The sequence below is a fragment of the Crotalus tigris genome, unplaced genomic scaffold (assembly GCF_016545835.1).
Source record: "Crotalus tigris isolate CLP2741 ecotype Arizona unplaced genomic scaffold, ASM1654583v1 scf7180000020245.1906669, whole genome shotgun sequence".
NCBI classification, from domain to species: Eukaryota; Metazoa; Chordata; class Lepidosauria; order Squamata; family Viperidae; genus Crotalus; species Crotalus tigris.
The window spans coordinates 552,534-567,119 of record NW_024097926.1 but is presented as its reverse complement, the minus strand read 5'-3'; the positions used below and the strand labels follow the sequence as shown (position 1 = coordinate 567,119).

General features: G+C 47.7%; 1 protein-coding gene across 1 annotated transcript in view; it reads left to right on the top strand.

Annotated features, from left to right (window-relative positions):
• The window catches only part of MAP4K2 (mitogen-activated protein kinase kinase kinase kinase 2), a 46,298-nt gene extending 32,567 nt beyond the window's left edge, over nt 1–13,731 (top strand). Inside the window, exons 22-32 of the mRNA XM_039366139.1 lie at nt 115–194; nt 1,717–1,777; nt 3,361–3,484; nt 4,049–4,107; nt 5,207–5,310; nt 5,433–5,604; nt 6,960–7,028; nt 7,943–8,029; nt 9,607–9,677; nt 10,207–10,262; nt 12,050–13,731. Of these exons, the coding sequence (XP_039222073.1) occupies nt 115–194; nt 1,717–1,777; nt 3,361–3,484; nt 4,049–4,107; nt 5,207–5,310; nt 5,433–5,604; nt 6,960–7,028; nt 7,943–8,029; nt 9,607–9,677; nt 10,207–10,262; nt 12,050–12,137 (971 nt within the window). The 3' untranslated portion in view covers nt 12,138–13,731. The remainder of the gene's footprint in view (nt 1–114; nt 195–1,716; nt 1,778–3,360; nt 3,485–4,048; nt 4,108–5,206; nt 5,311–5,432; nt 5,605–6,959; nt 7,029–7,942; nt 8,030–9,606; nt 9,678–10,206; nt 10,263–12,049) is intronic.
• The last annotated feature ends 855 nt before the right edge of the window (nt 13,732–14,586 follow it).

Genomic DNA, 14,586 nt, shown 5'->3' with positions numbered 1-14,586 from the left:
ACCTGGTGGGAATTTATAGTCAAGAGAAATCTCTTTATTCCTAATCCACTATATTGTATTCTCTTTCAACGTGGCCAATCATGGTTTATAAAACTTTCCTTGTCTGGTTTGCAGATCTGTATCTGGTGGTGGGAGCGGAGGAAGGCATTTACACCTTGAACCTTCACGAGCTCCACGAAGACACGATGGAGAAGGTAAGTCCCCTGCAGAGAGACACAAGGAAAGAAGCGGTGGGAGGGGTCCTTTGCTGCAAACCATGATTAAGCCACCCTGTGGCCGCGCAGACCCTCTGCTCTCTGCTTAAGCTGCAATGGATGGGTTTGGATTTTTGGCTCTCTATAATTTAACAAGAACTTTGTTGGCTTGACATTTTTCTTGCTTCGTTTAATTTATATCCCACTTTTGTGATTTTTATAAATAATTCAAGCTGGCAAGCGTACCTAATACTACTTTCTCCTCCTATTTTTCCCGTAACAACAACCCTGTGAGGTGGATTGGACTGAGAGAGAGGGGGGGACCAGCCCAAAGTCACCCAACTGGCTTTCATGCCTAAGGCGGGACTAGAACTCACCGTCTCCTGGTGATTGACCCAAAGTCACCCAGCCACCTCTTATGCTAAGGGAAGACTGGAACTCACCATCTCCTGGTGATTGGTCCAAGGTCACCGTTACCTTTAGTGCCTAAGGCAAGACTAGAATTCACTTTCTCCTGGTGATCGGTCCAAAGTCACCCAGCCATGTTTAGTGCCTGAGGCAAGACTAGAACTCACCGTCTCCGGATGACTGGTCCCAAGTCACCCAGTGGGTTTTCATGTCTTAAAGAGGAACAAAAATTCACCGTTCAGCATCCTCACCTTGTTGAGGACCCACATTGTTGGGGACAACATGCTGACTCTGTAAACTGCTTAGACCAGTGGTTCTCAACCTGTGGGTCGGGACCCCATTTGGAGTTGAACGACCATTTCACGGGGGTCGCCAAACAACGCAATCCGCCATTTTTTTCCTCTTTTCCTTAGCTGTGCTACTCCCTTTTATTGTATTGGCTTTTGAAAGCCAATAGAATAGACTCTCTTGAATAGAGTCTCATTCTATTGGCTTTCCAAAGCCAATAGGAATTGTCCAGGCTGTCTCTGCCCTGCTGAGCCCGCCAAAAGTCCCATTCTGCAAACGGTGCTGCACCAGTTGAGTAGTCCTCGACTTACGACCGGTTGGGGGTCGCGGCATTAAAAAGGTTAAGAACCACTGGCTTAGACAGCCCTGCGAGGCGATATATAAGTCCAAGCGCTATTGCTATTGCTATCTCCTGGTGATTGGTCCAAAGTCAGCCAGCCAACTGAGACAGAACTCACCAGCGCCTAGATTCTAGCTTGGTGCCTTAAGTACTAGATCAGGGGTCAGGAACCTTGGCTCTTTTATGACTGGTGGACTTCAACTCCCAGAATCCCTGAGCCAGCCTGGCTCAGCTTGGAAACCTCTCCCTTTCCCGTCAGCGTGGCTGGCTCAGGAATTCTGGGAGTTGAAGTCCACGAGTCATAAAAGAGCCGAGGTTGCCCACCCCTGGACTAGACCAATCTGGCTGCTGTGTTTCCTGCCTTGCGGCGGGGTCCTGACTGTGCTTTTCCCTAATCTGAAATAACCCAGACTGACGGACTTTTTCTCCTCTTCCTCTCTCCCTCTTTCTGTTTCTTCTTTTCCCCTCCCTCCTTTCTCTCACCAGCTCCTTCCCCACCGGTGCTCCTGGCTCTACTGCATCAACAACACACTCCTGACTTTGGCAGGCGAGTCTCCAAGGGCTGGGAAATAACTTTTCTTTTCCCTGTTCGGGACAACATTCCATCCCAGATGATGCGCTTTGGGACGGACAGAAGGTTTGGCATCCAGGGCTTCCTCCCTTAGGCCACAGGACAGCCACGGGGGGGACATTTGGAGCCAGCTAAATTTTTTGGGGGGGGGAGGGCTCCTTGTTTAAAAAACTTGCAAAGGCAAGTACGGTCCTGCTGCTTCGCTCTGGGTGCCGTTTCTGCTTTTTTTGTGCAAAGGGGCTTCTGGAGTTTTCTGGAATGGCCCCCAAAACCAAGAACATTTGTTAAGTCAAATTTGCATCTTTCTGGCCGTGCTGGAAAACCTTTGACGAGGGAGACGAGAATTTAGTCCCAGATCATTTGTCAGTCCACAAAACCGGGCGTAGTTTGTAAACAGTTGGATCCAGTTACAGATTGCCCTCGAATTAACAACTATTCATTTACTGTGACTGTTCAAAGTTATAATGGCACTGAAAAAAGTGATTTATGACCATTTTTCATACTTAACAACCGTTGCGGCATCCCTGTGGTCAAATTCAGCCGCTTGGCAACTGGTTCGTATTTATATAATAATAATAATAATAAAATTGGAAGGGGCCTTGGAGGTCATTGAGTCCAACCCCCTACTCAGGCAGGAAACCCTATACCAGTTCAGACAAATGGCTGTCCAGTCTTCTTAAAAACTTCCAGTGTTGGAGCATTCACAACTTCTGGAGGCAGGTTGTTCCACTGGTTAATGGTCCTCACTGTCAGGAAGTTTCTCCTTAGTTCTAGGTTGCTTCTCTCCTTGATTAGTTTCCATCCGTTGTTTCTTGTCCTGCCTTCCAGTGCTTTGGAGAATAGCTTGACTCCCTCTTCTTTGGGGCAGCCCCTGAGATACTGGAAGGCTGCTATCATGTCCCCCCTCGTCCTTCTCTTCATTAAACTGACTACCCAATTCCAGCAGCCGATCCTTATATGTTTTAGCCTCCAGTCCCCCTGATCATCTTTGTTGCTCTTCTCTGCCCTCTTTCTAGAGTCTCAACATCTTTTTTACATTGTGGTGACCAAAACTGGATGCCGTATTCCAAGTGTGGCCTTACCAAGGCATTGTAAAGTGGTATTAACACTTCACGTGATCTTGATTCTGTCCCTCTGTTAATGCAGCCCAGCACTGTGTTGGCTTTTTGGCAGCTGCAGCACACGGCTGGCTCATATTTAAGGGATTGTCCATATTTAAGTGATTTATGACGGTCGTCGTGTCCCGGGGTCAGGGGATTCCCCTTTTGTGACCTTCGGAGAAACTTTGGTCCACGGGGAAGCCAGATAAATTTAACAGATGTGTCACCAACTTAACAACCGCAGTGATTCAGTTAGCAACGGCGACAAGAAAGGTGGTAAAATGGGGCAAAGCTCGGTTAACAGACGTATCGCTCCGCAGCTGAAACTTTGGGGTCAGTTACGGTCGTAAGTCAAGGAACAGCTGTGACATTTTCCGGCGTTGGAGGCACGGAGAAAGACTAAGAAGCAGAGTGATTCAGCCTTTTCCACCTAGACTCATTCCCTTTTTCTCGTTCCAGGAAAGTCCCCCCAGGTCTCTTCACACAATCTCCTGGGTCTCTTTGAGCAACGTCGTCAGCTTCAAAAGCGTCCGGTTCCTCTTTCCATCGCCACCAACCGACTGACGGAGAGGATCATCCCCAGGTGGGCAGAGGTGAGGGGGAGGAGGGGCCAGAGGTCCCCAAGGAAGTGTAATGGAAGGTGGGAATGGCCTTGGGAGAGGAGGGGGGAAGCGGTGCTGCCTAGGATAAATTGGAATGGAATGGAATGGAATAGAATAGAATAGAGAATGGGAATAGGATGGAGAATGGAAATGGAATAAAATAGAAGAATAGAATAGAAATAGAAGTAGAATAGAAGTAGAATAGAATGGAATAGAATAGAAAGTAGAATAGAATAGAATAATAGAATAGAATAGAAATAGAATAGAATAGAATATTGAATAGAATGGAATAGAAAGTACAGAATAGAATAGAAATAGAAATAGAAAATGGGAATGGAATGGAATAGAATAGAATAATAGAATAGAATAGAATAATAGAATAGAATAGAAATAGGAATAGAAAATGGAAATGGAATGGAATGGAATAGAATAGAATAATGAAATGGAATACAATACAATACAATATACAGACACAAATGTGTACACACACACACACACACACACACATATCACTCCTGTTTTAAATCCTATTCCTTTTGTTGCAGGAAATTTGCCCTTTCGGCCAAGATAGCAGACACCAAAGGCTGCCTTAAGTGTCAAATCGGTGAGTGGCGACTTCTCTTCCTTCTCAGCTGATTTGTCACCTCTTTTGAATTTGCCTCTGGACTCTTACTGTGCCTCTCCCCAACTTTCAGAGCTGGGCTGTGCAACTCCCAGAATCCCCCAGCCAGCATGGCCCTTGCTGAGAATTCTGGGATGGTGATCTTTTTAGAAGTATGAATTACAACTCCCAGAATTCCCTAGCCAGCATGGCCCTTGCGAGGGAGGGAGGGAGGGAGGAAGGAAGGAAGGAAGGAGAGATTGGAAGGAAGGCTGGAGGGAAAAAGAAAGACAGGGAGGGAGGGAGGGAAGGAGGAAGGATGGGAGGGAGAGAGGGAAAGAATGAAGGAAGGAAGGGAGGGAGGGAGGGAAAGAGGGAGGGAAAGAGATGAAAGAAGGAAGAAAAGAAGGAAGAGAAGGAGGGAGGGAGGGAAGGAAGGAAGGAGATGAAAGAAGGAAATAAGGGAGGGAGGGGGAAGGAAGGAAGGAAGGAAGGAAGGAAGGAGAGATCAGAGGGAAGGCAGGAGGGAAAAAGAAAGGGAGGGAGGGAAGGAAGGGAGGGAGGAAGGGAGGGAAGATATCAGAGGGAAGGCAGGAGGGAAAAAGAAAGGGAGGGAGGGAAGAAGGGAGGAAGAGAGGGAAGAGAGATCGGAGGGAAGGCAGGAGGGAAAAAAAGACGGAGGAAGGAAGGAAGATAGGAAGAAGGAAGGGAGGGAGGGAAAGGGAAGAGAGATCAGGAGGGAAAAAGAAAGGGAGGGAGGAAAGGAAGGGAGGGAGGGAGGAAAAGAGGGAAGAGAGATTGGAGGGAAGGCAGGAGGGAAAAAAAAAGGCAGGGAGGAAGGAAGATAGGAAGAAGGGAGGGAAGAGAGATCGGAGGGAAAGAGAGAGGGAAAAAGGACGCCCACAAAGGAATAACAAGTGTTCAGTTTGGGACTCCTAACCACTCTGCATTAGATTCCCCTTGAAAAAGGCTTCTGGAACTGGGCAGATGCCAACCAGGGTTTGTTTTTGGGAAGCTCCTGCTGGCTTTAGCAGCCGCAGGCGAGACCAGCAGTGGGTGGCTAATCCCATTCTCTGTTTGTGTGCTTCTTGGTGTGTTTCAGTCCGAAATCCTTACTCAGGAAACACCTTTCTGTGTGCCGCCCTGCCCTCCAGCCTGGCCCTCCTCCAGTGGTACGAACCTTTGCAGAAATTTATGCTACTGAAGGTACGTGGGTGGCTGCGAGCCGTCAGGAGCCCCTGTTTTTTTTTTTTGTTCTAGGGCCACCCAGGTTCTGCTTGGCTGCTCACCGTATTTTCTCTGTTTTATCTTTTTTATTCCTTGGCCAGCACGTCCCTGTGCTGCTCCCTGATCCCCTCTCCCTGTTCGAGCTGCTGGTCGTGGAGACGGAGGAGTATCCGCAAGTGTGCTTTGGCGTCACCGGCAGCGACCAGCCGGGGGCCGAGCTGCACTTCAGCGTCCTCTCGCTCAGCACTGGGCACACCAGCTCCAGCCCTTCCAGTAAGAAAGGATATTTGGTGGGGTGGAAGGAAAGGAAAGGTAGAATGGGAAGGAAGAAGGAAAGACTAAGAGAGAAAGGGAAGGGAAGATATAAAGGGAGGGAGGAAGGAAGGACTAACAAAAAGGAAGGGAGGGGAAGCGAAAGGAAATGAAAAGTAGAATGGGAAGGAAGAAGGAAGGACTAAGAGAGAAAGGGAAGGAAAGGAAAGATAGAAAGGGGGGGAGGAAGGAAGGACTAACAGAAAGGAAGGGAAAGGTAGAATGGGCAGGAGGAAGGAAGGACTAAGAGAGAGGAAAGGGAAGGAAAAGAAAGATAGATTGGGAGGGAGGAGGACTAACAGACGAAAGGAAAGGAGGAAGGACTAAGAGAGGAAAGGAAAGGTAGAATGGGAAGGATGAAGGAAGGACTAAGAGAGAGGAAAGGGAAGGAAAGGAAAGATAGAATGGGAGGGAGGAAGGACCAACAGAGAGGAAAGGAAAGGAGGAAGGAAGGACTAAGAGAGAAAGGGAAGAAAAGATAGAATGGGAGGGAGGAATGAAGGACTAACAGAGAGGAAAGGAAAAGAAAAGAAAGAGGGAGGGAAAGAATGTGGGTGAGAGAACCAGATTGTAGAATCTCTTACAGACGGACTGCTGAATCTTGTCCTGATGGCTTTGTTCTCCTAACTTGTGTCAGGCATTTATGCAGTGGTTGTTTTGTTTCCCCAATGTACAAAAGCATCTCCATAGCCCAGGGGTAGGCCACCTCGGCTCTTTTATGACTCCTGGACTTCAACTCCCAGAATTCCTGAGCCAGCATGGGAGAAACTATGGCCCCCTCATGATTCGTGGACTTCAACTCCCAGAATTCCTCAGCCAGCTTGGCTCTGCTTGGAAACCTCTCCCTTTCCCCTCAGCGTGGCTGGCTCAGGAATTCTGGGAGTTGAAGTCCACCAGTCCTAAAAGAGCCAAGGTTGCCTGCCCCTGGCATAGACGTTGACCTTCTTATGGGGCTTCCGACAAGCAAAGTCAATGATTCGCTTAACGACTGCACGATCTGCTTAACAAACCCAGCAAAAAAAGGCATAACGTCGGACGTGATTCACTTAACCACTGCATCGCTTAGTGATGGACGTTCCGGTTCCAATTGGAGCTATAATTCAAGGACTACTTGTACAGTGTGTCCTAAGCTGGACACGTTTCCAGATACGTAGCCTTAATTCATGTTCCGAATTTTGAGGTTTGATGATCCCCCCCCCAATATGTGGACTTCAACTCCCAGAATTCCCCTTTTAATTCATCCGGAAAGCAACTTAAACACCAGCATTTTGCTTACCAAGCTTTGTTGCGCAACATTTGCTTCTCTCCTCTTGTAGGGCGTCCCCTCGTCCTGGCCAGCCACGTCACTCAGATGGACCGAGACACTGTCCTCGTTTGTTTTGAACGTAAGTTCTTCTAAAACGTAGACTCCTTCGGCTGGAGGGGACCTCGGAGGTCTTCTAGTCCAACCCCCTGCTCAAGGCAGGAGACTATATATACCCTCCCAGTCAAACAGTTGTCCAGTCTGTTTTGGAAAACCTCCAGTGATGGAGCACCCACAACTTCTGGTGGCAAGTCGTTCCATGGGTTAATTGTTCTCACCGGCAAGAAATTCCTCCTTAATTCTAGGTTGGACCTCTCTTTCATTATCTTGCATCCATTTTTGTCCTGCCCTGTGGTACTTTGTGGCAGAGGTCCCGAACCTTTTGGGCACCGGGAACCGGTTCTATGGAGAGAGGTTTTTCCGTGGACTGGAGGGTGCGTGGTTGTGTGTGTTGCCTGCATCCCGCAGATGGGGCTTTACTTGTTTGTGCGGACCAGTTGCTGGCATGCCACGGCCCGGGACTGGTCCAAGGATCGGGGTTTGGGGACCCCTGCTTTGGAGAATAGATCAACCCCTTCTTCTCTGGGACAGCCCTTCAAATCTTGGATGACATGATCATGTTCTCCCTGATTCTTCTCTTCAGTAGACTAGACCAGGGGTCTTCAAACTTGGCCCTTGTATGACTGGTGGACTTCCACTCCCAGAATTCCTCAGTCGGCCATTTTGATGAAACTGCAGGCTTGGATCCAGACCAGGGGTCTTCAAACGTGGCCCTTTTATGACTGGTGCCTGGCTGAGGAATTCTGGGAGTTGAAGTCCACCAATCCTAAAAGGGCCAAGTTTGAAGACCCCTGGTCTAGACGTACCTAGATCCCTCAATCGTTTGTCATATGAACGGTTTTCTTGGGAGTTTTTCTTTTTTTGGCCTCCGTTTTTTTTCTCTTCCCATTCTTGCGATGGCTCTTCGTCCTTCAAAGCCTTTCTCTTCTCCTCCAGGCTGCGTCCGAGTCGTGAATCTTCGGGGGACGCCACAGGGGGTGTTTGCACCGGAGCTTGTTTTCAATTTCCCCATTGAAACCATTGGTACGTAAAGGTATTTGTAACTTAGGGTTGAAATGAGGGGTCCTGGGTGCTCTCTGAGCTTGGTGGTTTTCTTGCAGACGTTTCGTGACCCAACTAGGGAACATCATCAGTGCTAGAAGGGAGGGGGGCTTTTGGAGAGGAGGAGGAGAAGAGGAAGAGGACTACTGTGGGGTCCTTGCTGCTCTCTGAGCTTGGTGGTTTTCTTGCAGACGTTTCATGACCCAACTAGGGAACATCATCAGTGCTAGAAGGGAGGGGGGCTTGTGGAGAGGAGGAGGAGAGGAGGAGTAGGAGGAGAAGGAAGAGGAGAAGGAGGAGGATGACAACCACTGTGGGGTCCTTGCTGCTCTCTGAGCTGGGTGGTTTTCTTGCAGACGTTTCATGACCCAACTAGGGAACGTCATCAGTGCTAGAAGGAAGGGAGGGGGAGGAGGAAGAGGAGGAGGAAAAGGACTGGGATTCTTGGTGCTCTCTGAGTCGGTAATTTTCTTACAGACATTTCACAACCCAAGTAGGGAACATCAGCAGTGCTAGAAGGGAGGGGGTGGGGGGGAGGAGGAAGAAAAGGACTGTGGGATTCTTGATGCTCTCGGAGTTGGTTGTTTCCTTGCAGACACTTCATGTTATCTATTTGATAACATCGGTGCTAGAAGGAAGTGGCGCTTCCTCATCTTAGCACAGAGGACCTACCTACGGTAGTTGGAGGTGAAATGTCTGCAAGAGGACCAAAAAATGAATTTGATGCATTTCATTTTTTTTAAAAAAAAAATTAAATGCAACAAACAAAATACAGAAAAAGTGGGATCAGAGTCAACATGTGTTCTTAAGGCCTTAGAATAGAATAGAGCTGGAAGGGACCTTGGAGGTCTTCTAGTCCAGCCCCCCCCCCTCAGGCAGGAGAACCTATACCATCTCAGACAAGTGACTGTCCAGTCTCTTCTTAAAAACCCTCCAGGGACGGAGCGCCCACGATTTCTGGTGGCAAGCTGTTCCAGTGGTTAATTGTCCTCACTGTCAGGAAGTTTCTCCTTAATTCCAGGTTGCAATTGTCTCGTTCAAGTCATCTTTTTTGAGACTTGGTTTCTTCTTGGCAATGACATGGCAGAGGTTCCCTCCTGCCTTTCTCTGGGACAGGTTTTGACTTTCCAACTGGGAGGTCCATCTATGTGATTTCCTAGTGGTATCCTTTCCTAGCACCAAATACTATCCTGCTTGGGATTTTTCTAAGTCAACTTTCTCTGCCAACAGCTGAAAAAAGAACAGAAACAAAATTCTCAAGTGAGAACAATCCCTGGTGGCTTCAGAGCAGTGTTTCTCAATCTTAGCAAGTTGAAGAGGGGTGGACTTCCAGAGCTGGCTTGGGGAATTCTGGGAGTTGAAGTCCACCCATCTTTAAGTTGCTACGGTTGAGAAACACTGCTTTCGGGATATGTCTGTTAAATTTTCTTGGCAATTCTGTAGTACAGAAGCAGTTCTCCATTGAGATCATTTGAACTTTCCAGCTTAGTCTATACCTGGTGGTCTCCCATCCAGGCACAAACAGGATGCCTTCTAATAACCTCTCTGCTTCCCCACAGTGTGCCTTCAAGACAGTGTCTTGGCTTTCTGGAAACACGGCATGCAAGGCCGAAGCCTGGAATCCAGTGAGGTGAGTAGAACAAGCCACACACAAAGGGTGTCTTTTGCCATAAAATAATAGTACCATTAAAAAAAAAATGCCATGTCCATTTGAAACAACCTAAGTGTGTTGTAGCTTCAAGCTCATAACCGAATTGTTACAAGGGTGTGTGAGTTCCCACAACAGACTGACTGACCCACAAACCATTCAGAATCAGCCTCCTGTGTGATTAAGACCCCCCCCCCCCAGGGCATTGAAGGATCAAGAAGGATTATATAATTTAAGCGTTCACCGAAGATCCCAACTCCATCCCTTTGTATGTTGGTCTTTAACATGTGTCCTACTTGAGGGTTGGACTAGAAGACCTCAAAGATCCCTCCCAACTCTGCTATTCCGGTATTGTCTTTATTTTAACGTTTAACATGAATCACAATATTTTTAATTCATAATATCTGTACCGTACATTGCTTTTACGATGCGAGGAGCGTCCCAGCGGTCATTGAAAAATGAAATGGGCAGCGTATAAATTTAATAAATAAATGGGTTTGCACCTCAACAGGTGACGCAGGAGGTCACAGACGAATCCAGGATGTTCCGAGTCTTGGGTGCTCACAGGTGAGTCGCCAATAAAGAGGTCAGTAGTTTGCAAATCTTTGCCCCCCACCCCGCGCCCCCATTTCCACTACAGATCCCAGTCGCACGTTTTAAAGAAGGAAAACCATGTCTTCTTCAAGTTAGAAATAGGCCAGCCATTGCAGGAAGACACTGTTGTACTTCTGGCTATTCCGGAAGCATTCCAAGATCAAACAGAGGGAGAGAATGAAGATCACGTGAACTATTAATACCACTTTACAAGGCCTTGGTAAGGCCACACTTGGAATCCTGCATCCAGTTTTGGTCGCCATGATGTAAAAAAGATGCTGAGACTCTAGAAAGAGTACAGAGAAGAGCAACAAAGATGATCAGGGGACTGGAGGCTAAAGCATATAAGGAACGGTTGCTGGAATTGGGTATGTCCAGTTTAATGAAGAGAAGGATGAGGGGGGACAGGATAGCAGGGTTCCAGTATCTCAGGGGCTGCCCCAAAGAAGAGGGAGTCAAGCTATTCTCCAAAGCGCCTGAAGGCAGGACAAGAAGCAACGGATGGAAACTAATCAAGGAGAGAAGCAACCTAGAACTAAGGAGAAACTTCCTGACAGTTAGAATAATTAACCAGTGGAACTACTTGCCTCCAGAAGCGGTGAATGCTCCAACACTGGAAGTTTTTAAGAAGAGACTTGACAGCCATTTCTCCGAAATGGTATAGGGTTTCCTGCCTGAGCAGGGGGTTGGACTAGATGACCACTAAGACCCCTTCCAACTTTATTATTTTTATTATTATAAAATCCTTGTTCCCACTTGTGACGGGCACTGGAGAATTCAGAACGCTTCTGATACGGGGAGGGACAACACATCTGAAGTGGAATACTGCGATCTGGATGTCCCACTTTCTAACATTTTGCACACTATGCATAATTCTCTGATGTCCGGGAACTTTGCTTGTTGACCCGTTCGGAGTCATGAATTAAGTGTCGGCCTTTTGCAACCTCAGGATGACAGAGTAGATCGATGGATGACTCCTGGACTGGGTGTTTCTCTAACTCAGCAACTTTAAGATACATGGCCTTCAACTCCCAGAATCCCCCAGCAACATGCTTTTAAGGTATCTGGACTTCGACTCTTAGCATTTCCCAACCAACCTGCTTTACTGTATGGACTTCAACTTGTTGGCTGGGGATGTTGGCTGGGGATGCTGGGAGTTGAAGTCCATCCATCGTAAAGCATGCTGGCTGGAGAATTCTGGGAGTTGAAATTTATGAAGCTTAAAGCGTGCTGACTAGAGAATTCTAGGATTTGAAGGTCACATATTTTAAAGCCTGCAAGCCAGGGAATTCAGCGGTTCAATCCACCTCTCTTCAAGCATGCTGGCTGAGGAATTTTGGGAACTGAAACCCACCTAACTTCAAGCATGCTGGCTGAGGAATTCTGGGAATTTAAGCCCACCTCTCTTCAAGCATGCTGGCTGGAATTCTGGGAATTGAAGACCACCCACCTTCAAGCATGCTGGCTGAGGAATTCTGGGAATTGAAGCCCACCCACCTTCAAGCATTCTAGCTGGGGAATTCTGGGAGTTGTAGTTCAGACATCTTAAAGCTGGCAAGGTTGAGAAGATTTGAAGTTCGCACAGTTTAAAGCATGCTGGCCAGGAAATTCTGGGAGTTAAAAATCCACCTATATTCAAGCATGCTGCCCGGGGAATTGTGGGATTCAGACCTCTTCAAGCATGCTGGCTGGGGGATTCTGGGAGTTGAAGTCCACACTTCTTAAAATTGCATCCCTCCCACTTTTTCCCTTCCTTACAGGGACATCATCCTGGAGAGCACCCCTACCAACAATCCCATGGCGCACAGCAACCTCTACATCCTGACCGGTCACGAAAGCAGCTACTAGCTTTCTCCTGGCTGCCACTCGGAGGCCCTGTATGTGGAGCAGACCCTTCCTGGAGCTAGTGGCCGATGGCGGCCACTACGCTGGCATAGGAGATGCTCGGGGGAAGACGTTGACAGAGGGGATTGTGATCCTCCTGTTCCTGGACCAAACTGCTGATTGGGCTCCAGAGATTGTCTCGGTGCCTGGTTCGAGTCTTCCTGAGATTTGGTGTTGGGGCCCAGTGGGGAAGACCGGCTCCCCGTAATAGGGGCCAGCGTCTCCTGAGATGATTCTGCAATAATTCCACCCGCCTGGCCGTCGGGAGAACTCGCACCCAGTCCCGGTTGACACCTTGTGCCTGCTTGAATGCTTTTTTCCCTAGGTCTTCCTCTCCTCCTCCTCCTCCTCTTTTAAAATGCTTCGAAGTCGCCCACGGTGGTGGCGTGTGGGCACTGTGTCTTGGCATGGCTGACAGAGTGAAGACAATCGTTTGCCACGGGTATCAGAAGGGGCATCTCCCTTCCTAAGCTTCGGCTTTTTTTCAGGGCTCTTAGCAGCTCTGGCCTGTTATTCTGGAACAAGGGGCGAGAGAGAAATGTTTCTTTGTGAGAAATTAGGGTCATGGCCAGGATGGCCAAAACAGGGTGACTGTTACTGGAACGATTGCAGTGTAGTTTGGTTCTGCGTGTATGTTTGTGTGTGGGAAGGGAAGGACAGCAGTGGTTTTTCTGGGGTTTTTTTTCCCCCTCTTTTGAATGGCTGTTTTGAACGGCTAAAGGAGATGCTGGGTCAGGGGTAGGCAACCTTGGCTCTTTTATGACTCGTGGACTTCAACTCCCAGAATTCCTGAGCCAGCCTGGCTCAGCTTGGAAGCCTGTCCCTTTCCCCTCAGACTGGCTGGCTCGGGAATTCTGGGAGTTGAAGTCCACGAGTCATAAAAGAGCCAAGGTTGCCTACCCCTGTGCTAGGCGAGCAGTTCAAATCTGGAAACCAGATCTGTGGTTCTACAGATGCCAGCTCCCAGAATCCCCAGGGGATGATAGGCCATTGCTAAAAAGGAATTGATCCACATACCTCGAGTTAACGGATGGCTGCTGTGGAACAATTCAATGTTAAGAACCCAGATGTAGGGTGGGTGCACCATTCCCAGAGAGGTGGACTTCGATTCCCAGAATTTCCTAGCCCTCATGACTGTTGCTGAGAATTCTGGGAGGTCAAGGTCACTATTCAGGCATTGGGATTTCAACCCCCAGAATTCCCCAGCCGCTATATTCAGTATTCTGGAGGGGGAATAGACACCTGGACCATTTGATACCCATCTGCAGAATCTCAGGGGAGAAAGCTGATTATTGGGGGGGGGGTGTCTAAGTACAGAATTAACACGTAGTTGAAAATGTGGCCTTCTGGATACAGTAGTTCTTGACTTACAACTATAATTGAGACCGGAATTACAGTCACAAGTCATTGCGATTGTATGTCAAGACACCCACACGACCCGAAGTAATTTTCTGGTCTGTTTCGCTACAATTATTAAGCAAACTCAAGTCATTTGAAGAGATATTTTTTGACCAAAATTACCAAAAAATGCCAGAAACTGGCAAGAAAAAAAAAAAAACAACCACTTGCAAATCATGGCCGCATAACCATGAAACACTGTGATAAAGCTGACATGCAGTCACATGACTGTGATAAAGCTGACATGCAGTCACCATGACCCTTTCCAATGGCTGGGGATGTTTTATGTAAAATTGACTTTTCTGTGGCCATTATAACTTCAGTTACGTGGCTGTCTAACTTAAAATGGTTCTATGCGTCGTTCTTTGGCTGTTGTACCTTCAAATGGTTGTAAAATGACCGGTTGTTACCTGTATTGGAAAACTAAAATTTCCAGCATTCTATCCTGTCGTTCCCATTTGGCTAGGTTGATGGGCCTTGTAGTTTAGAATTACTTAGTTGAGAGGTTTTCCATTCCTGGATTAAGAAACTTCAAACAGAATTACGATCAACTCTTCCACAAGACTGCGGTTCCCTAAATTCTGGATTGGGGGTCTTCAAACTTGGCCCTTTTATGACTTGTGGACTTCAACTCCCAGAATTCCTCAGCCAGCCATGCTGAAGGAAACAAGTCATAAAAGAGCCAAGTTTGAAGACCCCTACTGTAGAGAATTGAACGCAACTATCAACAATGCAGATGTTCCGATCTGGGACCAAAGTACTAAATGCATGCATCTGCTAAGCTAGTGGTTCTCAACCTTTTTAATGCTGCGACCCCCAACCGGTCGTAAGTCGAGGACTACTCAACTGGTCGTAAGTCGAGGACTACTCAACTGGTGCAGCACCGTCTGCAGAATGGGACTTTTGGTGGGCTCAGCAGGGCAGAGACAGCCTGGACAATTCCTATTGGCTTTTGAAAGCCAATAGAATGAGACTCTATTCAAGAGAGCCTATTCTATTGGCTTTCAAAAGCCAA